The sequence below is a fragment of the Rousettus aegyptiacus genome, unplaced genomic scaffold (genome assembly GCF_014176215.1).
Source record: "Rousettus aegyptiacus isolate mRouAeg1 unplaced genomic scaffold, mRouAeg1.p scaffold_m13_p_12, whole genome shotgun sequence".
Taxonomy (NCBI): domain Eukaryota; kingdom Metazoa; phylum Chordata; class Mammalia; order Chiroptera; family Pteropodidae; genus Rousettus; species Rousettus aegyptiacus.
The window spans coordinates 34,630,601-34,651,822 of NW_023416287.1; the positions used below are offsets into that span (position 1 = coordinate 34,630,601).

The 21,222-nt window shown below is 37.3% G+C and overlaps 2 protein-coding genes across 12 annotated transcripts in view; one reads left to right on the plus strand and one right to left on the minus strand.

The window, feature by feature from the left end:
* SNX5 (sorting nexin 5) overlaps positions 1 to 5,053 on the minus strand; it is a 23,504-nt gene extending 18,451 nt beyond the window's left edge. For 2 of the 6 annotated variants that reach the window (XM_016146104.2, XM_016146102.2), the window contains exons 1-2: positions 4,913 to 5,053; positions 4,594 to 4,676 (exon numbers count right to left, since the gene is read on the minus strand). In XM_016146104.2, the coding sequence (XP_016001590.1) occupies positions 4,594 to 4,644 (51 nt within the window). In that variant the 5' untranslated portion in view covers positions 4,645 to 4,676; positions 4,913 to 5,053. Of the gene's footprint in view, positions 1 to 4,593 lie in introns of all 6 variants that reach the window. The other 4 variants (XM_036229697.1, XM_016146108.2, XM_016146103.2 and 1 more) reach the window with 4 other exon arrangements.
* On the plus strand, positions 5,048 to 20,035 carry MGME1 (mitochondrial genome maintenance exonuclease 1). 6 transcript variants are annotated; one of them, XM_036229699.1, is made up of 5 exons: positions 5,048 to 5,171; positions 5,953 to 5,988; positions 8,840 to 9,056; positions 18,358 to 18,490; positions 18,865 to 20,035. In XM_036229699.1, the coding sequence occupies exons 2-5, from the start codon at positions 5,955 to 5,957 to the stop codon at positions 19,024 to 19,026; spliced, it is 546 nt and encodes a 181-aa protein (XP_036085592.1). In that variant the 5' UTR covers positions 5,048 to 5,171; positions 5,953 to 5,954; the 3' UTR covers positions 19,027 to 20,035. The 6 variants fall into 6 exon arrangements, with proteins under 6 accessions (XP_036085592.1, XP_016001599.1, XP_036085591.1 ...); XM_016146113.2 differs by having other exon boundaries at positions 5,090 to 5,171; positions 5,953 to 6,526; positions 18,865 to 19,372; XM_036229698.1 differs by lacking the exon at positions 5,048 to 5,171 and adding an exon at positions 5,201 to 5,336.
* The last annotated feature ends 1,187 nt before the right edge of the window (positions 20,036 to 21,222 follow it).

Consider the following 21,222-nt stretch of genomic DNA (forward strand, 5'->3'; position numbering starts at 1 on the left):
GGCTCCTTCCCCAAAGCTCCCTGGTCTATCAAAAGTCCACAGCCCTCTGCTACAAACTTGACACGTTGAAGAGGATGTTTAATAACATTCACTGCCTGACCTTTATGGTCAAACCAAAATTAAATAGAAATAGGTTTGAGAATTAAAAAATTTACCTTCATCAACAACAAAAATGATTCATCATGGAGAACTGAGCTTGTGTCATCTAAGTTTGATAAAACAACTGCAGCATGAAAAGAAAGCTGTCTGCTTCATGGTGAGATTTTCTTCTGCTTTGAGTCATAGGCACCACACATTTCCCAGGTCGTTCAGATGTAAATATTCCAATACCTCATTTTATCACTAACAGCTATGTACTGCTCTTCAAAAAAGATCCAGTCAAAGATGAAGTTGGCTTCTGCATTTGTACTATTTACACTGACTAGAATGAAGGTTAGGGGTCTGCCTCTCAAAAACAAGCAAATCATAAACTCTCCAGGTAGAACATGCATACCATAGGTTAATATAAGCAGCGATTCTGGGAACATTACTTTTCTCTCCAGACCACACAGCAGAGCCTGAAAAAGTTACACCAAATTTGTGTAAAAAAAGGGGGGGGGGGGCGGGAGGGAGACGAGATAAGCCAAGGACCCAATATCTGAACTAAATAATAAGTTCAGTCCTTCCTCAACTGCAACTTACAAACTCCTGTGTATTTATAGCTTGCCTCTGGGGTATGAAACAGTTGACAAATTCCACATACCTCTCTTAGAAAGGCTAGCTAGCTCTTAAGAATAACTCAATGGCCAATCAGAAAATAAAGGTGTTGGAAGTGAAAAAACTTTTTGGAAGGCTAGATCATAAACTTCTTGTAAAAACAAGTTCGACACATTCATGTAAGACAAGATGTCTTCCTGCAGCCATTTTCCTTCAGGACTTCAAAAAGAAAAGGTAGAATGCTTTGAAATACTTTCCTCAAAAATGGGTTCATTAAAAGGTTGTTGTTTCCCTAAATACTACTTAACTTCACTGCATGTATCTTTCACTTACAAAACTATTCTTGCCTAATTTCTTCCAGCAAGGAGGCCTTGACAACAGAGCAAAATATTCAAAAAGGAGTTTAAACCAAGTACTACCCACAGTGTTTCTCAGTGAGCTTCACTTCAATTCTAGCCCAGTTTTGAATGCTGTAGCAACAGAACCTTAGGTTTCTACTATCCGAAGTGAGCACTTAACTCCAATACAGTAAATACACAGTTGCTTCTTTCAAATCCTAAATTGCCCAGAACCCACGGAAGAAAATCACCTTTTGACAAAGGTTCCTCAACATGAGAGGCAGGGGACAGGGGAGCTAACTTCACCAAAGACAGTCAATGATATTTATGTTTTATGTCACATTTCTTTAATCATAGATATGAAGACCTGAAACAAAAAGGCACACTAAAGATCGGCCTCTGTAAAATAACCAGATCTACCCACATCAAACCATTTTTAAAGGTAAGTTTAATAAACCAGTGCTTCTCAACCAAGGAACACTTGACAATGTCTGCACGCATTTTTGACTGTCACTACTGGGAGCTACAGTCACCCAGTAGAGGCCAGTTATACTGCTAAACACCCTATAATGCTAAGACAATTTCCCACAACAGAAATCAAGGCCAAAATGTCAACAGCGCTCAGGCTGAGAAACCCTGGTTTAAACTAAAGCTCTTCATTAGATATTAGTCACTTACTAGGTCTCACACCAAATGAGACTTTAGATGTCAGTACCTAGAAAATTCTATAATAAACAGCTTCTCTTGGCCATTTCTTCCTATAGACACACACACACACACACACACACACACACACACACACCTGCTTGAAGTAGGATTCACAAATTGTACTATTTACACTGACTAGAATGAAGATTAGGGGTCTGCCTCTCAAAAACAAGCAAACCATAAACTCTCCAGGTAGAACATGCATACCATAGCTACTGCACAAGCTACTGATGCAGAGCTAAGGCTTGGACAGCTATGATTAAGCCCTAATTCCAGACATTTTGATTTTGCTGAAGGTGTTCAGATTTGTCTCCTTTCCCAAAAAGCAGTTTAGGGGGGTTTTGCTAGTCCTCCACTGATAGGAAAAATATTTTGATCTTTACCTTTAGAAAAGTAGTTTTACCAAATCTAGCTCCTGAAAAAGTTAAAGTATTAAAAACAATGGGCCCCATCTTGATAACTGCCACCCCTGCCCTGCCCTTTTCTCGGGTGTCTGGAGTTTTTAGTGGGTAGGGGGAAAATGGAGATTATGCAGAAACTTGTTCCCATAAAAATAAGTTATCCTGGCCTCCGATCATTTTGCACCTTCTAGTTTCTCCAGGCATTATTTGTTAGTTATTTAAATAGTTGTGCATCATGTTTAGGTTCCCACTCACAGATTTAATGTATTTTTTCCTATAATGATGACTCTCATTTCCATAAGTCTAGCAAACCTAAGGCAAATTGAGTGTGGGTTCTCCCAGGCTTTTTTTTTTTTTTTAATGATTCTTAAATTGCTAATAGACTTAAGAAGTTGAGCACATAGGGAAAGCTCTGCAAGGGCTAGGTGATAGCCCTTCCCAGCCTTAACTTCAGTAATTGGTTGGGTACGTGGTCTTTCCTCCGAGCCAGTCATTGTTTATTCTGCTGCTCTGGTTTAGTTTTTTGTTGTCTGGTGTAGCAGTTGTCTCTAGGGATATCTGATTCTCCACCAGCTTGGGTGGAAGAGTGTCCTACAATTTGTGTCAAATTACCAGATACAGACCAATATTTCTTTCAGTCCTCAAGAATCACTTACATTCTTTATTTTACTGGTGGGTTTAAATCTCATAAGCCCCTATTTTCACAGGGATTCCAAAGCCAAACGTAAAGTTTAAAATTAAAACATTTTCAGTAAAATGTGTTAACAAAGCTGTATTATAGCAGGAGTCCCCGAACCCCCAGGGTCAGTCTGCAAGCGAGCCAAGCTTCCTATTTGCAGCCGGTTCCCCAGCACTAGATCACCGCCTCAACACCGCATCAGATCAGGCATTAAATTTTCATAGAAGCACGGGTCTCAGGTGCCAAAAATGTTGGAGACTGCTGTTTTGCCCAAGATTTGGCCTCTTATTTCACACTTGTCCCACACTCCCATTAGGTGAACAGTAAAAACTATTTCTACAATCCACAGCGCAGGACCAGTATTAGATCAGGAAGCAAAATGAATACATGTGTTAGGGTAATATTTTATTAAGTTTTTAAATTTATTCTTGTAATTAAAAAATCAGAAATTTTATATAATCTTTTCCTGTAGCCACTAGAACGAGGCAGGAAATAGCCTTCATAACCCTTCAATTTTGCTGGATCAGAATGAAGTTATTTTAAATAGCAGCTACCATATACTACTGTACTAATAGGAATGCCTGTCGAAGCAGTAAAGTCCTTTTAAATAGCTGTCTAAAACAGATTCTGCATCAAAAAAATAAATAAATAAAGGTGTGTGGAGGGGAATCAAATTGCTATCAAAATTCCTATTCAGCACCTAAACTTCTAGAGAGGTACATTCTAGAAAGAATCATAGTCTCAAGTTTCCACCTCCAGTGTTAGGAAAAAAATTTACTATTTCAACTTTCGGATAAAAATATGCAAACCAAGACCTGACCATCACGCACAAAGTAGCATTCTAGTAACTAAGACACCAAAGATACCTTTGTTGTAACAATCCAGTCGCGCTGTGAGCTGTCGTTTTTACTAGATGAAAAATACTCGATATAACTTTTAAGATGCCTTCCAGGTTACTTAAATTTACGAGCACTTGTATTTTTATGTTTAGATTTTCCTTCGCTTTGTCAGAAAAAATTTTGGTGATTCTGCACAAAACGTGGAGAATTGTAGAATTAACCCAAATGCAAAAGAGCAATAAGAGTGGAAACATGTCTCTAAAACTTTGACTATGGTAACCTGAATTTACTGCACCTTCTAGTCCTCATGATTTAAGTGGCACGGGGGTAATTCACATAAATACCCAGGCTTTAAAAGTAACCAAGTTCAGTTCAAGAAGTATCTGAGCACCTACTAAGTTATAGAACTCCCTCAATGGCGCATTAAAAGTTGTAAGGAACATACCTCAGATTTCTGACTTGACGGAATTTCCCAGTATTTGTGGCAGTTTTAAGGGAGGTGGGAGTTTGGAGGCAACAAAACCCAACTGTCGTTTGTTGCACGTTAAGTGGATTTCACGTTCCCCATCCACTCCCCCACGAAGCCAAAAAAAGTTTTAAGAGCTTCCTACGTAAGAACACATTCCGGGTCTCCAGAAACTCGCCACGAGCCCGCTCGGAACAGGACACCGAGCCGCGCGCTAACAGGAACGGTCACGAATCTCTGGTTCTCCCCTCCCGGGGTCCGCAGAGAGAGCCCTCGCCAGCCTTTAGGGAGAACAGGCCACAGAGCGCTCGGGGTCTGGTGGTGCTTCCGCGTGGGGGAGCCCCTCGACGCGAGACACGGGTGCACAAGCAGCCCCAGAGCCCCGGGAGACGCGAGAAGAAATGTGGGGCTTCGGGAGGTCGGCAAGGCCTCCCTTCCTGTAGCCTGAGGGCCGGGAGGGTCTCACCTTGCTGCGGTCCTCCTCCTGCTGTTGCAGCAACTCGGGAACTGCGGCCATGGCTACGCGGGCCTTGAGCTGGGGCCGCCTGGCTGAGCGAGGAAAGAAGAAGCTGGGCTGCTGCCGCCTGGGTAGCTCTCAGGAGCTGCCGCGGCCCCGCCTCCGCTGGCCTCCCTGCCGGACGGCGGCAGAAGACCTCGGGACTCCGCCACCATCCCAGAAGCCCTGGGAAAAGCGAGTGGAGCGCCACGTGCTCCCCCAGAACTGCCTCCCCCGTACCCGCTGCCGTCCATCTTGGAGCCGGGCAAGGAAGCTACGCAGAGCCTACCCTTGGTCTGGGCCACGCGGAAACCGCTGACCGCAGGGGTGACACAGGACCGTGGAGACAGAGACACTCTGCTAACGCGGCGCGTCCCAAGAAAGACCGCGCTCGACTGCGGGGAAACTTATTACTCAGCCAGGGTCCAAGATGGCGACGAGCTGTGACGTAAACAAGATCTCGTGAGAGAGAAAGGGCGCGATTTGGAGGCGCCGCGCTTCTGCCTGAGGGGAGGGACTCTCCACGAATGGCGTGAGCGTCTGTGGAGGTGAACAAGGGGCTAGGGGCGGGGCGTGAGTGCCGCAGTGCATGCTGAGACCGCCGTGCCTTGGGCGAGGCCTAACTCGAGACCAAAGCGCGGGACGGATGAAAATACTCGTGGGCAGAGGTTGTTCGCGCTCTGGGAGTTAAGCTACAGGTGGTGGCCTCTGAGGTACCTACCCCTGCCCTGGGTTAGGCTTCTTTTTAAGCCATCTCTTCCCTAATCCTGACTTCACCCGAGGCGCCACAGCCAATCTTGTCCCCACCAGGGCTCCACACCTACAGCAGAGTGGAAGGCTGCCTTTTGGGGGATCACGATGGTGTGCCCTGCTGAGCGCCGCTTACCAGCTCGGACTTTACATGACCCTTCAGAATCTCGAGTTCCATGTCTGTAAAATGGGTCGCAATAGGACCCACCTTACTGGGTGCGAAGGCTAAAGAAATCACATAGACTACTTAGCAAAGAAGCTGGTATTTTAAGGATCCGTGGTGAATTGTTATAGGATACGGGTTCTAGGGTTTTTCTGTTTCATCTTCCTAGGCGTCATATTTCTTCAGATTGAACATTGAGGATGTCTTGCTCCAAGGTGTCTGCTATTTAGCATTTTAATAAGTGCTGGTCCTTCTAGTTTTGATGAGAGTCTGTCTTTGGAAATAGTTGTCCAAATATGTTGCAAAAGCTTATTGAATACGCTTTTAATGTGCAATATTATACTAATGAAATTTACACTTAGGTAGTTCAAATATTTAACACATTTGGTACCTAACACCACTTTTCTCTTTAATAGGAATGCAAAAATTTAAAAGGCCCTCGGCTTTGCAAGGTGAAGTGAAACGAAAAATCTAAGATGAAGGCATTTCAGACCATTTGCAGACAGCTTAGAAGTTCAAGGGGGTTCTCTGTAGAACCAGCCCTCCGTGTCGGTTTCTTCACTTCCTCTTATTCATATGGCCGGAAGAAAAAAGTGAACCCTTATGAAGAAGTGAACCAAGAAAAGTATTCTAATTTAGTACAGTCTGTCTTGTCGTTCAGAGGCCATGCTCAGACTCCAGAGTCATTATTTGAGGAAGATAATTTACTCTATGGACCTGTGAGTAAGTGTAAACCCCCAAAGCAAGATGAGGAAGTAGGGGTTCCAGGAAACTGGTTTCCTCTCTTCAATCCAGAGAGAGGCTTAAAACCAAATGCAACAAGTGATGCTGCAATTCCTTTAAAAATCCCTTTGCAAAAGAATAAGATACCAAGTGTGACCCGGGTGCTTCAGCAGACCATGACATCAGAACAGCTTTTCTATTTGGAGAGATGGAAACAGCGGATGATTCTGGAACTTGGAGAGGATGGCTTTGCAGAATATACTTCAAGTAATTTTCTCAGTCCTAGTTTTGTATTGTTACTAAACATAGAGCACTGTGTCATTCTTTTGAGTTTTTTCGAACCTTAACTAGTGAACTACTTTCAAATAATAATTAGCTTTAAATATCACTTTGTGTTTTAACTCAATCCTCGTGACAACCCTATAAGCCATAGGGACTATTGTTCCCATTTCACAAATGAAACTGAAGCACAGATATACGTATTTTGACTAAACGAAGTGTAAAATTTATTTATTTTACAAGCTAAAAACTTAAGTATTAGCATTGCCTGTTTTCTTTGATTATGGGGTTAATTACCTAATGATGGAATTCTAGTTGTTTGCTAGGCATTCTGTTCAGAATCCATTAAATACCCCCTTTTCTACTTACCAGTATAGACTGACTCATAAACAATAAGCCAGAACACATGATTTGTATTTAGATCTGAGTAAATTGAGATAATCAGATGCCCTTGATTAGGAACTGAGAATAAACTTTAGCCTTCAACTCCTAACTTACTAAATTCTTAGACAAGTGAGAAAAATAGTTTCCTGAAAACAGATTCCATTGAGAAGCAAGATAAAAAGAACAATGGCACAGGTGAATTATCTGGTCCCCATCAGGATCATGTAATTGTCTTTTGTTAAAGATGAGATTTACATTGAGCATTCCTTAGTCCATTCTTCCCAGAGAGCAGTAAGTGGTACCCAAGGACTTTTATTTTTAAGAGTAATGGACTTATTTTGAGGCCAGAAGAAACTGTACTCGCAACATTAAAAAAAATGGTCACAGGTGTTTTAAAGAAAAATATTAAGTATATAAGCGGCAGTTGGATAAGGTAAAAGGGTCAAGGCCATAGCCCCTTATAATATTTCTCAACTGTTCAGGGCAAGGAATACATGCAGAGGCTAACTGCCTTCTTAAGAAAGCTAATTACTAACAACCACTAAACTACAGATACACCTGTTTTGTTGCAGTTTGCTTTCTTGTGCTTCACAGGTGTTGCATTTTTTACAAATTGAAAGAAAAAGATTATAGCTCACTTTATTTTCAATACTTACTTTTTTATGGTGCTCTGGAACTGAAGCCACAATATCTCCAAGGTCTGCCTCTATTCTCTGCTTTCTAAACAAGTAACATAAAAATTCTTTTAATGTCATCTTAAGTTTTTTATGTGTCAGTTTCCCAAGCATGGTTTTACTTTTTGAAGATTGCCCAGGGTAAGAAAGTCTGACTTACTCTATATGTAAGTGTCTATCAGTGGAAATGACCGAGGTTTATTTTTTTCAGTTTTTTGCTACACTGATTTTTTAATCCTAAAATATTTACCATTCTGCCAGTTCTATCAGAATATTGGAGATTCGCGAATTTTTTAAATGTCCTTTATATACTGGGACTTGAAAACATTTCATTTTCATTCAAATTAATGAGTGAATATTCTAACTTGATGCTATCTGTAGTAAATCTTGAATCTTATAAAATTTGTTTTGACAAATTGAGTCGTTTTTGATGTTCTGAGACTTACGGTCTAAGGGATCCTGTAATCTAGATTCCTGTGTTTATGCCTCCTGTATATGAAGAACCTAGCCAGAGAGGTCAAGTATATAGTTGATAAAGCAGTTTTTCCTGTTTTTAACATGTTTGTGTTCTACTTCATAAGCTAATCTGTACATGAATACTACACTTCTTTTCCCTAGGTTTCAATTCCATCAGTCGTAAATTTTTTATGGGCCTTTCATGTGCTGCCATTAAGTCCATTTGAGCCAAGTAAATTTGGAATAGAATAACTTAACTCAGTTGAATGTAATTTAACTCCCCAAGTAATTTCCTGGAAGCTATCCATTTTTTGCCAGTGGTAGAACTGACCTTTCGAAATCTTTGCAAAAAATACCTGACAAATGTAATACGGTTTGATATTACCTCATTAGATAAGATTTTTTGGTTGTAAAAAGAAGTGTAAACAAAAGCACAATTTCCTAAATTTCTAATGATTAGCACTTATAAACTGAATACTTAAATTCACAGTACCATGAACTAAATCTGGTCCAGTAGCCTCCAGATCGTCAATTCTAATTTGGCCTAATTCAATTAGAAATACTTTATTTTAATCCATTTTATTGTTTAGGCTATTCTAGTCCCTTTGGTTTTCAAAGTGTATTTTTAGGTTTCATAAGAGGCTAAAATGTAGTATCTCAAGGGTTGTCACTTAAAGGTAAATCTTGTGTTATTTGTATTTCATTACCCAGCTTTTTAAGAGTATTTGTTTTTAAGGACCAGTTTGGTATTTTTTTTGTTTTCCCTTTCCCCTAATTTTCTTTTCAGACTTATTTTTACAAGGGAAACGGTTCCATGAAGACTTAGAAAGTATACTTTCACCCCAGGAGAACTTAAAAGAGAGAGATGAAAATCTCGAATCTGGCTACATCAGAAGTGTCCAGCATATTCTGAAAGATGTCAATGGAGTTCGAGCTCTTGAGAGCGCTGTTCAACATGAAACCTTAAAGTATGTAGGTCTACTGGACTGTGTGGCTGAGTATCAGTAAGTATTAAATGGTTTCCATCAAAATGCGGTGGTGATAAATGCAGAGTGGGACAGATGGTGCCTGTCAGACACTATTTCCTCTTAACCTCCTGCTTCAAGGTGCAGCCTCTGTAAGGTCAAAACCTATGTGATTGGTAAAAGAATTGGGTACGGGACAGGAGATAGGGTGGACACAGAGGGAAGAGCCATGCTATCCAGGTAAATCTGTGTTCCAAAATCAAAGTGTTTGGTGGAGAAAATATATAACTTTTCAATATCCCTAGGATGGTCTTTTTTCCAACGGCAAGGTACCAACCATAAGATCCAATTTGACTCCTACATTTTCTGCCGTAAAAATAGCATCTTGATTTGTTAGTCCTGAAAATCAACTCTTTTTCTTGGCTTTCAGGTAGTATTTGACATGGATAGGAGCTTCCTGTGGTTTTTAAATTGCTCCTCTTGCTATTTTCCCATTTACTCCAGATTCCAAAGGTAGATATAACCTGCAGGTACCCTTGTTCCAAAAAAAGTGTGTGAGTAATACAACAGGATAGGAGAAAAAAATCAGTGTAGCCCTTTGAACTCAAGTTAAGATTTTTAAAAAATTGACATTTCTTACTCTGGAAACTGTTTAGGCCACAAAATAGTTTTGTGCCATGGTTGCCTCATATCTGAGAAGAGTCTTGTGTGCCTAGAAATTTATAATAGACTATTTTTGGCTGCCCTTTCTATTAACCAGCAGAACCATACAATCAAAGGCCTATAAGAAATTTCTGACACCAAGCACTTCTGATGGGGATTATAAAGTATGTCCACAGTACTGGTGTTTGTTCTTTGCTCTTGATGTAAAGAGCATCATTGTTTAAAATATGAACATTGAACATTTTTTAAACTGAGGTTTTATAAATTTTAAAAGAATTCTTTTTTAAGTGAGGCAACCTTTGGTTGACCTTACAGATTACAAGGACCTTGTCAGCTTACAATCCCTTATTTTTTATTTTTATTTTTTGTACTTACAACACCTGGTCTTTCTAGATGGTCTCCCATCCAAGTACTAACCAGGCCTGACCCTGCTTAGCTTCCAAGATCAGATTGAGTCAGGCTTGTTCGAGGCAGCATGTCCATAGACTAAAAAGAAATTTTGATAGGTAATTTATGCACCTGAAACTAATGTAATACTGAATGTCAACTATAAATGAAGAATTAAAAAATAGTCTCCAACCCTGCACTTTTTTTTCATGCTTTTAAATGTGGTAAAATACACATAAAATTGACCATTTTTAAGTGTACAGTTAGTTAAGTGGTATTAAATACATTCATAATGTTGTGCAATCATCACCACCATTTATCTCTAGGACACTTTTCATCTGATAAAACTAAAATTACATATCTATTAAATAATAACATCCCGCCTATTTTCAGCCCCTGGCAACCACCATTCTACTTTCTGTCTGTGAATTTGGTTATTCTTAAGTACCTTATATAAGTGAAATTGTATAGTATTTGTCTTTTTCTGACTAGCTATTTCATTCAGCATAATGTCCTCAGGGTTCATCTGGGTTGCAGCATCTGTCAGAATTTCCTTTTTCAGGCTGATTAATATTCCATTGTATGTATGTACCATATTTCGTTTATCTATTCATCAGTGGACACTTGGGTTGCTTTCAGGTTTTAGCTATTATGAATAATACTCTTATAAACATGAGTATACACATCTCTTTAAGACCATGCTTTTAAATTTCCTTGATATATGCCAGAAGTGGAATTGCTGAATGATATGGTAATTCTATCTTTAATATTTTGAGGAACTGCCATACTGTGTTCTACATGGGCTATACCATTTTTTATTCCCAACAGTGCACAAGAGTTCAATTTTTCCACATTCTCTCTAAGACTTGTTATTTTGTTTTTGTTTTTGTTTTTGATAGTAGCCATCTTAGCGAGTATGAGGTGGTATCTCACTGTAGATTTGATTTGCATTTCCCAATGATTGAGCATTATTTCCTGTGTAGATTGGCCATTTGTATATCTTCTTGACAGGAATGTCTGTATGATTCTTTTGCCCAGTTTTTAAGTTTGTTGGGTTTTTGTTGTTGAGGTTTAACAGTTCTTTATATATTTTGGATATTAATCCTTTATCAGATACATGACTTGAAATAATTTCTCCCATTCTGTCGATTGCTTTTTTATTCTATCAAGAGTATTTTTTGGTGCACAATTTTTAAAAATTTTTGTCTAATCCACTTTTTCTATGATTTATTTTGTGGCCTGTATCCTTGTTGTCCTATCTAATAAATCATTGCCAAATTCAATGTCATTAAGCTTTGACCCCATTTTAATTCTTCCATTTAGATCATGGATCCATTTTGAGTTTTTTGCATGTGATGTTAGGTAGTTCAGCTTCACTCTTGGCATGTAGATAATCAGTTTTCCCAATACCCTTTGTTGAAAAGACTGTAATTGAATGTGTTCGGCACCCTTGTCAGAAATCATGTGACCATATAGATAAGGGTTTATTTCTGAGCTCTGTGTTGTATTCCATTGATCTATATGTCTGTCCTTTTGCCAGTACCACACTAATTATCACAATTAGCTTTGTAATAAGTTTCGAAATTGAGTGTGAATCTTCCAGCTTTGTTCCTTTTCAAGATTCTTTTGACTATTTGGAGTCCCTTGAGATTTCATATGTGTTTTACTATTTTTGCAAAAACTGTCACTAGGATTTTTATAGACATTGCATTAAATTTATAAATTGCTTTCTGTATTATGAACACCTTAACAATATTATGTTAAACTTTCCAATCTATGAACATGGACTATGTTTCCATTTCCATTTATGTTTTCTTTAATTTCTTTGAGCAATGATTTGTAGTTTTCATTATATGTCTTTCACTTCATTGGTTAAGTTAATGACCAAGTGTTTTATTCATTATGATGCTATTATAAATAAAATTGTTTTGTAATTTCCTTTTCAGATTATTTGTTGTATATAGAAATGCAATTGATTTTTGTGTGTTGACTTTGTATCTGGCTACTTTGCTGAATATATTCTGCCAGTTTGTGTGTGTGTGTGTGTGTGTGTGTGTGTGTGTGTGTGTGGATTCTTTTAGGTTTTGACCCAAAAGATTATATCCTCTGTGCACAGAGATAATTTTACTTTTTCCTTTCCAATTTGCATGCTTTTTATTTTTGTGTCTCTTGGTCATTCTGGCTAGAACATCCAGTACTTTGTTGAATAGAGTGGTGAAAACAGATAGTCTTGCCTTGTTCCTTATCTTAGAGGAAAACCTTTCATTCTTTCATTATCGAGTATGATGTTTGCTGTGGGTTTTTCATATGTGGCTTTTATTATGTTGACGTAACTTCTTTCTACTCCTAGTTTGTTAGGTGTTTTTATCATAAAGGATATTTAATTTTCAAATGCTTTTTTCATATCAATTGAGATAATTTTGTGGTTTTCTTCATTCTGTTAGTGAGGTATATTACATTGATTGATTTTTGTATGTTGAACCATCGTTGCATTCTAGGAATAAATCTTGTTTGGTCATGGTGTATAATCTTTTTATTATGCTACCGAATTTGGTTTATTAGTATTTTGAGGATTTCAATATCAGCGTTCATTGATCTGTAGTTCTCTTATAGTGTCTTTGGCTTTAGTATCATGGTAATGCTGGATTCTTGAATGAGTTACAAAGAGTTTATTACTTTTCAATTTTTTAAAAAAGTTTTAGAAGGATTGGTATTAGTTTTTCTTTAAACATTTGGTAGAATTTACCAGTAAAGATATCAGGTCCAAGGCTTTTATTTGCCAGAAAATTTTTGATTACTCATTCAATCTTCTTACTAATTACAAATCTACTCACATATTTTATTTACTCATGATTTAGTCCTAGTAGGTTTTTGTTTCTAGGAATTTGTCTGTTTCATCTAGGTTATCCAACTTTTTGGCATACAGTTTTTCATAATAATTTCTTATGCTTTTCATTTCTGTATTAATGTCCCCAATTTTATTTCTCATTTTTGTAATTTGAGTCTTTTCTTTTTTTCCTAAGTCCATCTAGGTAAAAGGTTTTTCAATTTTGTTGATCTGTTCAAAGAACCAACTTTTGGTTTCATCGATTTTTTTTTCTCTATCCTTTTCCTGTTCCCTGTTTTGTTTATCTCTCGTCTCATACCTTTTTTATTTCCTTCTTTCTGAAAACTTTAGGTTTGCTTCTTAATTTTTTAGTTCCTTAAGTTATAAGGTTAGCTTGTTGATTTGATTCTTTATTGCTTTTTAATGTAAGCATTTTTTTTTAATATAAGCATTTATAGCTATAATTTTCCTCTTCACACTTCTCACTATGTCCCATAAGTTTTGGTTTCATTTTCATTTGTATTTAATTATTTTCTAATTTCCCTTGTGATTTCTTCTTTGGGTAAGAATGTGTTGTTTAATTTCTATAATTTGGTGGTTTTCCAGTTTACTTCTGTTATTGATTTCTAACTTTATCCCATTGCGGTCAGAGACGATACTTTGTATGATATCTATCTTTTTAAATAAATCGAGACTTATTTGTGGCCTAACTTATAGTTTGACCTGGAAAATGTCCCATGTACACTTGAGAAGATTTGTATTCTGTTGTTGGGTAGAGTGTTCTGTATGTCCATTAGATATAGTTGGTTTATTGTGTTATTTTAAGTCTTCTATTTCCTTATCTTCTGTCTGGTTGAGAATAGGGTATCGAAGTCTCCAGCTATTATTGTACAACTGTATTTCTCTCTTCAATGTTGTCATATATTTTGCCGATCTGTTATAAGGTACATATATGCTTATAATTGTTATACCTTCTTTATTAACATATATTGTCTTTCTTTGTCTCTTGTTACCTTTTTAATTTAAAGTTTTGTCTGCTTTTGCTCTCTTTTGGTTACTATTTGCATGGAATATCTTTTTCTATCCTTTCACTTTCAGTGTATTTGCATCTTTGGATATATAGTGAGTCTCTTGTAGACAGCATATAATTGGATCATTGTTTTTCTCCATTCTGTCAATCTCTGTCTTGATTTGAATGTTTAATTTATTTATATTTAAAATGATTGCTGATAAGGAGGGACTTAGGTCATTTTGCTGTTTGTTTTTTGTGTCTTGTTTCTTATTTCCTGCATTGACTGTCTTTTGTTCACCTTTTTGTGGTGAAATGTTTCAATTCCTTCCTCATTTCCTTTTGTGTATATTCTGTAGTTGTTCTTTCGATTACCATGAGGATTACATTTAACATCCTAGTTAAAATACCCTAATTTGAATTTTATACCATCTTAACGTCAATAACATACTAAAACTGCTTCTTTAACAGCTTTGTCCCCATCCCTTTCAGTCACTGCTACACAAAATTAGGCCTTTATACATCGTGTGTCCCAAAATATAAGGTAATATTTTTTAGATGCATTAATCTTTTAAATTGTGTAAAAAAAAAAAATGTGGAGTCACAAACAACAGTTAAAATAATACTAACTTTTAGATTAACAATTTTTTAGAAAAATATTATTCCTGTAAGTCATGTAGAAAACAAAAAACGGAGTTACAAACTATTATTACAATACTAGCTTTCATAATTGCCCACGTATTTACCTTTATTGAGATCTTTAAGCATCTTTAAGACTCAAAAAAAAAAGTCTTTGGTAGATCTACCATCACATCTTTTTCAAAGATAGTTTCTGTTGATTTATTTTACTTTCGAATGGGCAATATTTTGCTGTTTTCTTTGTATGCCTTGTGATTTGTTGTTAAAAACTACTTTGAATTTAATATTGTGGTAACTGGAAATCAAATTTTCCCCCTCCCCCAGGGTTTTCTGGGTTTTGTTTATTCGGGGGTTTATTATTGTTGTATGTTACCTCTATGTCAACCATCAACCTGACGTGTAAACTTAAGGTCTTCTCAGGTCTTTTATGAGCCTGTGCCTTTCCCTGGACATGCACAATCACTTTCTAGTTTCCCCCCATATATGCAGTTGTATTCGAATGTCATAGTCTAGCTCTGACTTCCAGAAGGGAAAAAAGAGAAAATGAAGGGGCAGGGGGAGTGCCAGCCCTTTAAATCCCTGGAAATCACTTCATCTGGAGGAAGAGGGGCTTGCAACAGTAGGGGGAGATACAACAACAATGGCTACCCTCTTCTTTGTCTGTACCTATATGGTTAGAAACATCAATCAGCGATGAGAGCACAGATCCCTGATATTTGGAGGACATGGCCCTTTTTGTCCACTCTGACTCATACAAGCTGTATATAGGCTGTTCCAGGAACATATGCACAGCTGTCTGCCACATGAACGAAGAGTAGGGGATGGTGGCTTCTATTGTGCTAAGAGCTGAAATTGACAAAAATTAACCACGGTTTACCATGCAAGTCTTCAACAGACTATACTTCATAATAGTTATATCATTCTGCCATTGCAGTTGTTTAAGTAGGTGGACAGAGCTCTTGGTGCCATCTTCCTAGAATCCTCCACCCCATTCTGTTTTCAACCTCTGTTTAAAAAGTTATTGTAATTCTGAGCTATTTTATGATAACATGTACAATCATTTGTCCCCACCCCCACTTACTAACAAAAAATGCTAAACCCTGCTTTTTTTCACTTGAAAATGTTTGAGATCTTTCTTTATTAGCTTATATAGATCTGCAGCATTCTTTTCTGTTTCAATAATTTTCCACCACTCATAACAGCTTATTAATGCTTCGTCACATTTGCTTTTAATTTTTTTAAAAGAAATATGGCGTTACAAATTAAGCTCATATCATCTTTAACTACCTCTTCTCTCACAATCCCCTGGCCAAGGACAGTCACTGTTATAAGTTTGGTGCTGTGCTCTTCTGGTCTGCTTTTTATGCTACTTAACACACACACAGCACACTTCCAGTCTACTTTCTGCACTCATACATGTGTGCACATACACTCATACGCTATGTATAATCCACAAATACAACACTGTGTCTTATAACTGTGACAGTCACAATATATAGAAATCTCTAGATCACAAATCTCTGGTATCACAGAGCTTGTAAGATATTGGGTTCTGGAGACTGCCTGGCTTTTCATCTTAACCTTAGGCTAGCTAGTTGCTTAGCCTCTCTGTACCTCAGTTTGTTCATCTGTTAAATAAGGCAAATAATAGCACCAACCTCATAGGGTTGTTATAAAAATTAAATGAAATGTTCCCTGTACAGTACTTAAAATGCACACTATCTACTCAGTAAATATTAGCATTATTGTTTTGATCCTGTTCTCTCCTTTTACTGCTGTTTGGTATTCCATTGTATGAATGAACCATATCCATTTCCCTAGTGGGAACATTCAAGTTATTTCTGGTTTTTCAGATTACAAAGCAAGTGAATGTGTCTCCTTGTATTCTGTTACAAGAATTTCTCTAGGCAGATGCACAAGTTCATTTGGTTGGTTGGTTTGGTGGGTGATGCATACAGTTTGGGTAAATTCAGTTAATCTGAAGTAGGCCTGGACATGAGTATTTCTTAAGTTTACCAAGCACTGTAACTCATACCCAGAATATCAAACCATTACTCTCCTCCAGTCTATAACTAAAGAGGAATTGCTGTGTGAAAGGGTTTGTGCATTTTATCATATATATGAATGTGCTTATTTGTGCACACCTTAAACAACACAATGTTAGAAATTTTGATAACACCGTTTCTTATCATTTCAATCTGCATTTCACTTAAAATAGGCCAAGCATCTTTTTATTTTAAGAGCTATTTATAGATTGTCGTATTGCAATTTTAATTTGGGTTTACACTACTAAATTTTTTTCACATTATTTAAAGTTCTACAAATAGAGGCCAGAGATTGGGTTAGCTATTGCCCTTGGTTATGGGGTCATTGTTGTTACCGAGACCACAGCATTCATGATGAACTTAATTCAGATTGTACATAACCATGGGTACATGTACTTGTCCCTATGGGATTTGTCTTTGGATATTATATAGATGGAAAGAATGATGAAAAGCTAACTTCTCTCTGAGACAAGAGTTTGTTATTTAAAAGGGAATTGCGACCCCCATGAAGAAGTCACCAAGAAGTAAAAGCTGTGGTTGAATTACAGAATGTTCACATTTTTAAAATTATGAGAGAAATAAAAACATTTAATTTGGAAAAAAAATAGTTCTACAAATAGAAATAGTGATCCATGGCAGAAATCTTTATTTTTAGGGTATTTTGATTTATTCAAGAAAGAAAACTGGAAATGGCAGCTAGATTTCAATGTCTTAATATGAAAAAAAAAAAAAATGTAAAATATCCCACTAATAACTTTTTAATTATATGTTGAAATGATAATATGTTGGGTCCAATAAAATATTACAATTTCACCTGTTTTTTCATTTTTTATATGTAACTAAAGAACATTTAAGATGATGTGTCACTCATATTTTATTTCTAATTTTAGACAGCACTACTGTAGACTGATTTTATAAATATCTTGGATAAGTTATAACTTTAGAGCTATAATGACAGGTAACATACACAATACATTGTACAAAATCTCCCTGAATACTGCCAGTCTTGAAATTGAAATTATGAAAGGCAGATTGAACAGATAGAGCCCTTTGAGAGTCACCAGTTATTAATCCGCTCATCCATTCTATGTTCCTTTTGACTTAAAAAAAAAAAATGGCAGGAATTTTTTTCCTCCAATATCCTTAATAGTAAGGCATCCCACCATGTGTGTGACCTTTTAGGGCAAGGACTAGGTCTTCTTATTTGTATTTCTGTATATAGTTGGTGCCTATTAAGTGTTGATGGATTTGAACCCCCAGCTTTGGTTTTTGCACAAGAGAATTTCTGAGGCACCATGACGTTTAGTTTTTTATGATAGAGACTTTACTACTGGTTTATTATGGTTCATTCTGTTAGGTATTTGAAGCAAAATCAAGTAAGATAATAATAGATGTCATTTCAATTTCTCTGTCAACTGTTAAAGGAAAGGAGGCTGTGGAGGTCCAAAGGAATTTCAAGAGAGAGTAGAAACTTGAACTGTGGAAAAGTTGTTTCCCAGCACTCCCACATAGGCCTGCACCTGTAGATCTTGTCAGTTCAATTTGGGAAGCAGTTCCCATCAGATCTTTCTAACCCTAAGCAATAAAGCTCAGAGGAGCTGTGTGGGTTTTTTTGTTTGTTTGTTTGTTTGTTTGTTTGTTTTTGGAAAGTGGAGAATAGACGCAATAGTCATTGGGTAACAATAGTAAACTATATATAAGAGAATTAACCTTATAGAGAGTTCGTTAGTTTGAACCATTAATACAAAGACTTTTTTGGTTTCTCTTTAGGGGCAAGCTGTGTGTGATTGATTGGAAGACCTCAGAGAAACCAAAACCTTTTATCCGAAATACATTTGACAACCCATTGCAGGTTGTGGCATACATGGGTGCCATAAACCAAGATGCCAACTATAGCTTTCAGGTCAGGACACTGAGCCTCTACTTCAAGTTTTGCTCAATGCTTATTTACAGCTACTTAACTCCTTATGGTTCTTACTCTGTCTGTATCCCACTGCTTACTCTGTTCCTTGTCCATCTACCACTTTAAAAAGCACTTTCCCCCACACACTTCCTGAGCTTTTTGTTGTTGGTGTTAATAGTTCTTTAATGATAACAGTCCATTCTTCAGTGTCTGATCTATCATCTTTGTGTTCTTGTGTATGCTGATGCAGTCTTTCATCAACCCCTCTTAGAAACTGAGTTAGGAGATAATCATTATAGATTATTTTGTCCTGAGTTTTCCCTGGAGTAAGGAGGAAATGAACCTAAACTCTGGTCCTCCTGTTTTCTTCCTAGGTTCAGTATGGCTTAATTGTGGTGGCTTACAAAGATGGATCCCCTGCCCACTCCCATTTCATGGACACAGAGCTCTGTTCCCAGTACTGGACAAAGTGGCTTCTTCGACTAGAAGAATATACAAAGAAGGAAAAGAACCAGAATATTCGGAAATCAGATTAGTGGCAGGATGCTATATGGGTACATTCAGCATGTTCTCACAGTTTGGGAAGAGATACCTCTGTTAACTATGACCTAAAATGGAGGTGCCACAGTATCTGAGAGCTGTATTAACATAAGCAGAAGTATTAATTTGTTGAAATTTATTGCAACGAATAAGACTGAAAAGCCACAAAAGCTTAAAGAATTGGACTTATGAACATAAAAGACCAACTATGCTACCTCTGGCTTTGATTTACCTGAAAAAAGAGCAAGCAGGGTTGGCAGAGTATTGGTGTCTCTTGGACCCCACCCCCGCGGACCTTTCTGAGTCCCAGGCAGGACGCCCAGTCTTTGAACTGAATTGGAGGGCAGTGAGGCTTGGTGTGCCAAGCTTTTCCTCGGGTACATCAGGACGGCAAGGGCCATGCCCCGCCAGTGTGTGTATGGAAGGAGAATTTGCATCAGCCAACTACTGCCAAAGCAGTTTTCTAGAACTTGTGTCATAGATTGGGTTTCTCTATATATTTCTTTGGGGGAAAACTTTCATTTAACATTTTTGAAAAACAAATATGCTATTCCTTAACTACGAGTAAATATTGCTCTCTGGAAAGATGGGGCATATTCACCATATCATTAGCAATAATACCTCTTGGCATATTACCAGATAACCCCTATAAGTAGCCAGACCGCAGTCTGAGATTCTTAATTGTAGGTATTTTAATAGTTGTGTTCTGGTTTGAGTCAATGAATCGTGTCCATAGAGAAAATGTCATTTGTGGAATTTTTCACCTGTGGGGAACAATGATCTATTGATTTTTAAAATGTGTTTGATAAGTAATAAAAATTATTAGTTGTCTCTGGGTTTGGGAAACTTAAATAAATCCGCTGTGGCCCTGGGGAAGGTTGCCTGTTTCATGAAGCAGGTCAGCATTTAAGTTACAATTACTGTCTTAAATCATAGGGTGCTACAAGTACTTTTTTTCTTTCATTAGCTATAATTATAAGAAATAAAATACAAGATGCAAATTAAGCTATGAGGCTTTTGGTTTCTTTTTATTTAAATTTATGTGTGTGTAGGTTAGTTTCACAAAGGTGGAACTTGTTTAGGTTTCATTTTTAAATTCAGAATTTTACCACTGGCCCAGTAGCTTCAGTATGTATTTTATGTAAAGGCATACTAGGAGGTGTCCTGAACCACAGTCACCTGGCAAGGAAAGTAAGGATCAGGTAGAAGAAAGGCTTAAAGACGATCTCTTATTGACTATATATACCTGCATTTTTTTCAAGCAGCATATATTCCTGTAGCCCGTAATTTCCAAAGTCAGAAATCAAGTGAGAAAATTAAAAATTGTACCACCAGATTATGCCACACTGCTCTAATAAGCCTCACCCTAGAATTTAGGAGCCTAGACCCAACCAGACTTTAATGCAGTTCTTTTGGGTTAATATAAATGCACCTTGGACCTGTCTCTTTGGACCAAGAGTTCCATGAAGAACCTCAGAGTCTGACCTAGATGATATGGTTGGTAGGAGAACAGAAGGCAAGATCCCAGGTAGGTTTCCCTGAACAACACAAGGGCACACCAATTTCTCCAATCCTGATAATCTTTGACTCTCGCCAATTAAGTCTTAAATCCCCTGAGAAGGAAATGTTGGTGAAAAAAAGTTATTTTCACTACTGAGGCATAAGAGGAGAAAACCAAATGTGGGTTTCTAAATGAGTCACGATTTTTCAAGAATTAACACGTATGTTAATAATTCTTGGATACTAGTGGTTCCCCTAAGAAATACATAGCATATTAAAATTACAGTGAAATGAAACAGGATTTGTGATGAGAGATTCTGCAGTGGAAGTAAAATATTTTTAAAAGGAGGTACAAATTGCTCTTCTGAGGGTTTCTTCACAGAAGTACAAAATGGAGCCTTACAATCTTGATTTTTAAGACAATCCATTAGATTCAAAGCTGTCTGCATTCTCTTCTGCAATTCTCCATATTAATGTATTTAATAAGAATGTGTTTAAAAAGCTGACAAGGGCTCCATGCTGACACTAAAAGTCAATTTCTTCCCCCAAAATGCCTCCTTTCCCCTCAAACTTGTCCTCTTGCTCAGAGCAATTAGCACCTGTTAATCTTAGAACATTAACCTCTATAAACCTATTATAGTTCTAAGAAAATGTGTCAACACACAACCTATGGTTTCATACTTGTTGACTTT

Coding starts and splice junctions, on each gene's coding strand:
- MGME1 (XM_016146113.2), top strand. CDS start 6,013: ATGAAGGCATTTCAGACCATTTGCAGACAGCTTAGAAGTTCAAGGGGG. Junction 9,057..18,357: donor GACTGTGTGGCTGAGTATCA/GTAAGTATTAAA, acceptor GTTTCTCTTTAG/GGGCAAGCTGTGTGTGATTG. Junction 18,491..18,864: donor ATGCCAACTATAGCTTTCAG/GTCAGGACACTG, acceptor TTTTCTTCCTAG/GTTCAGTATGGCTTAATTGT.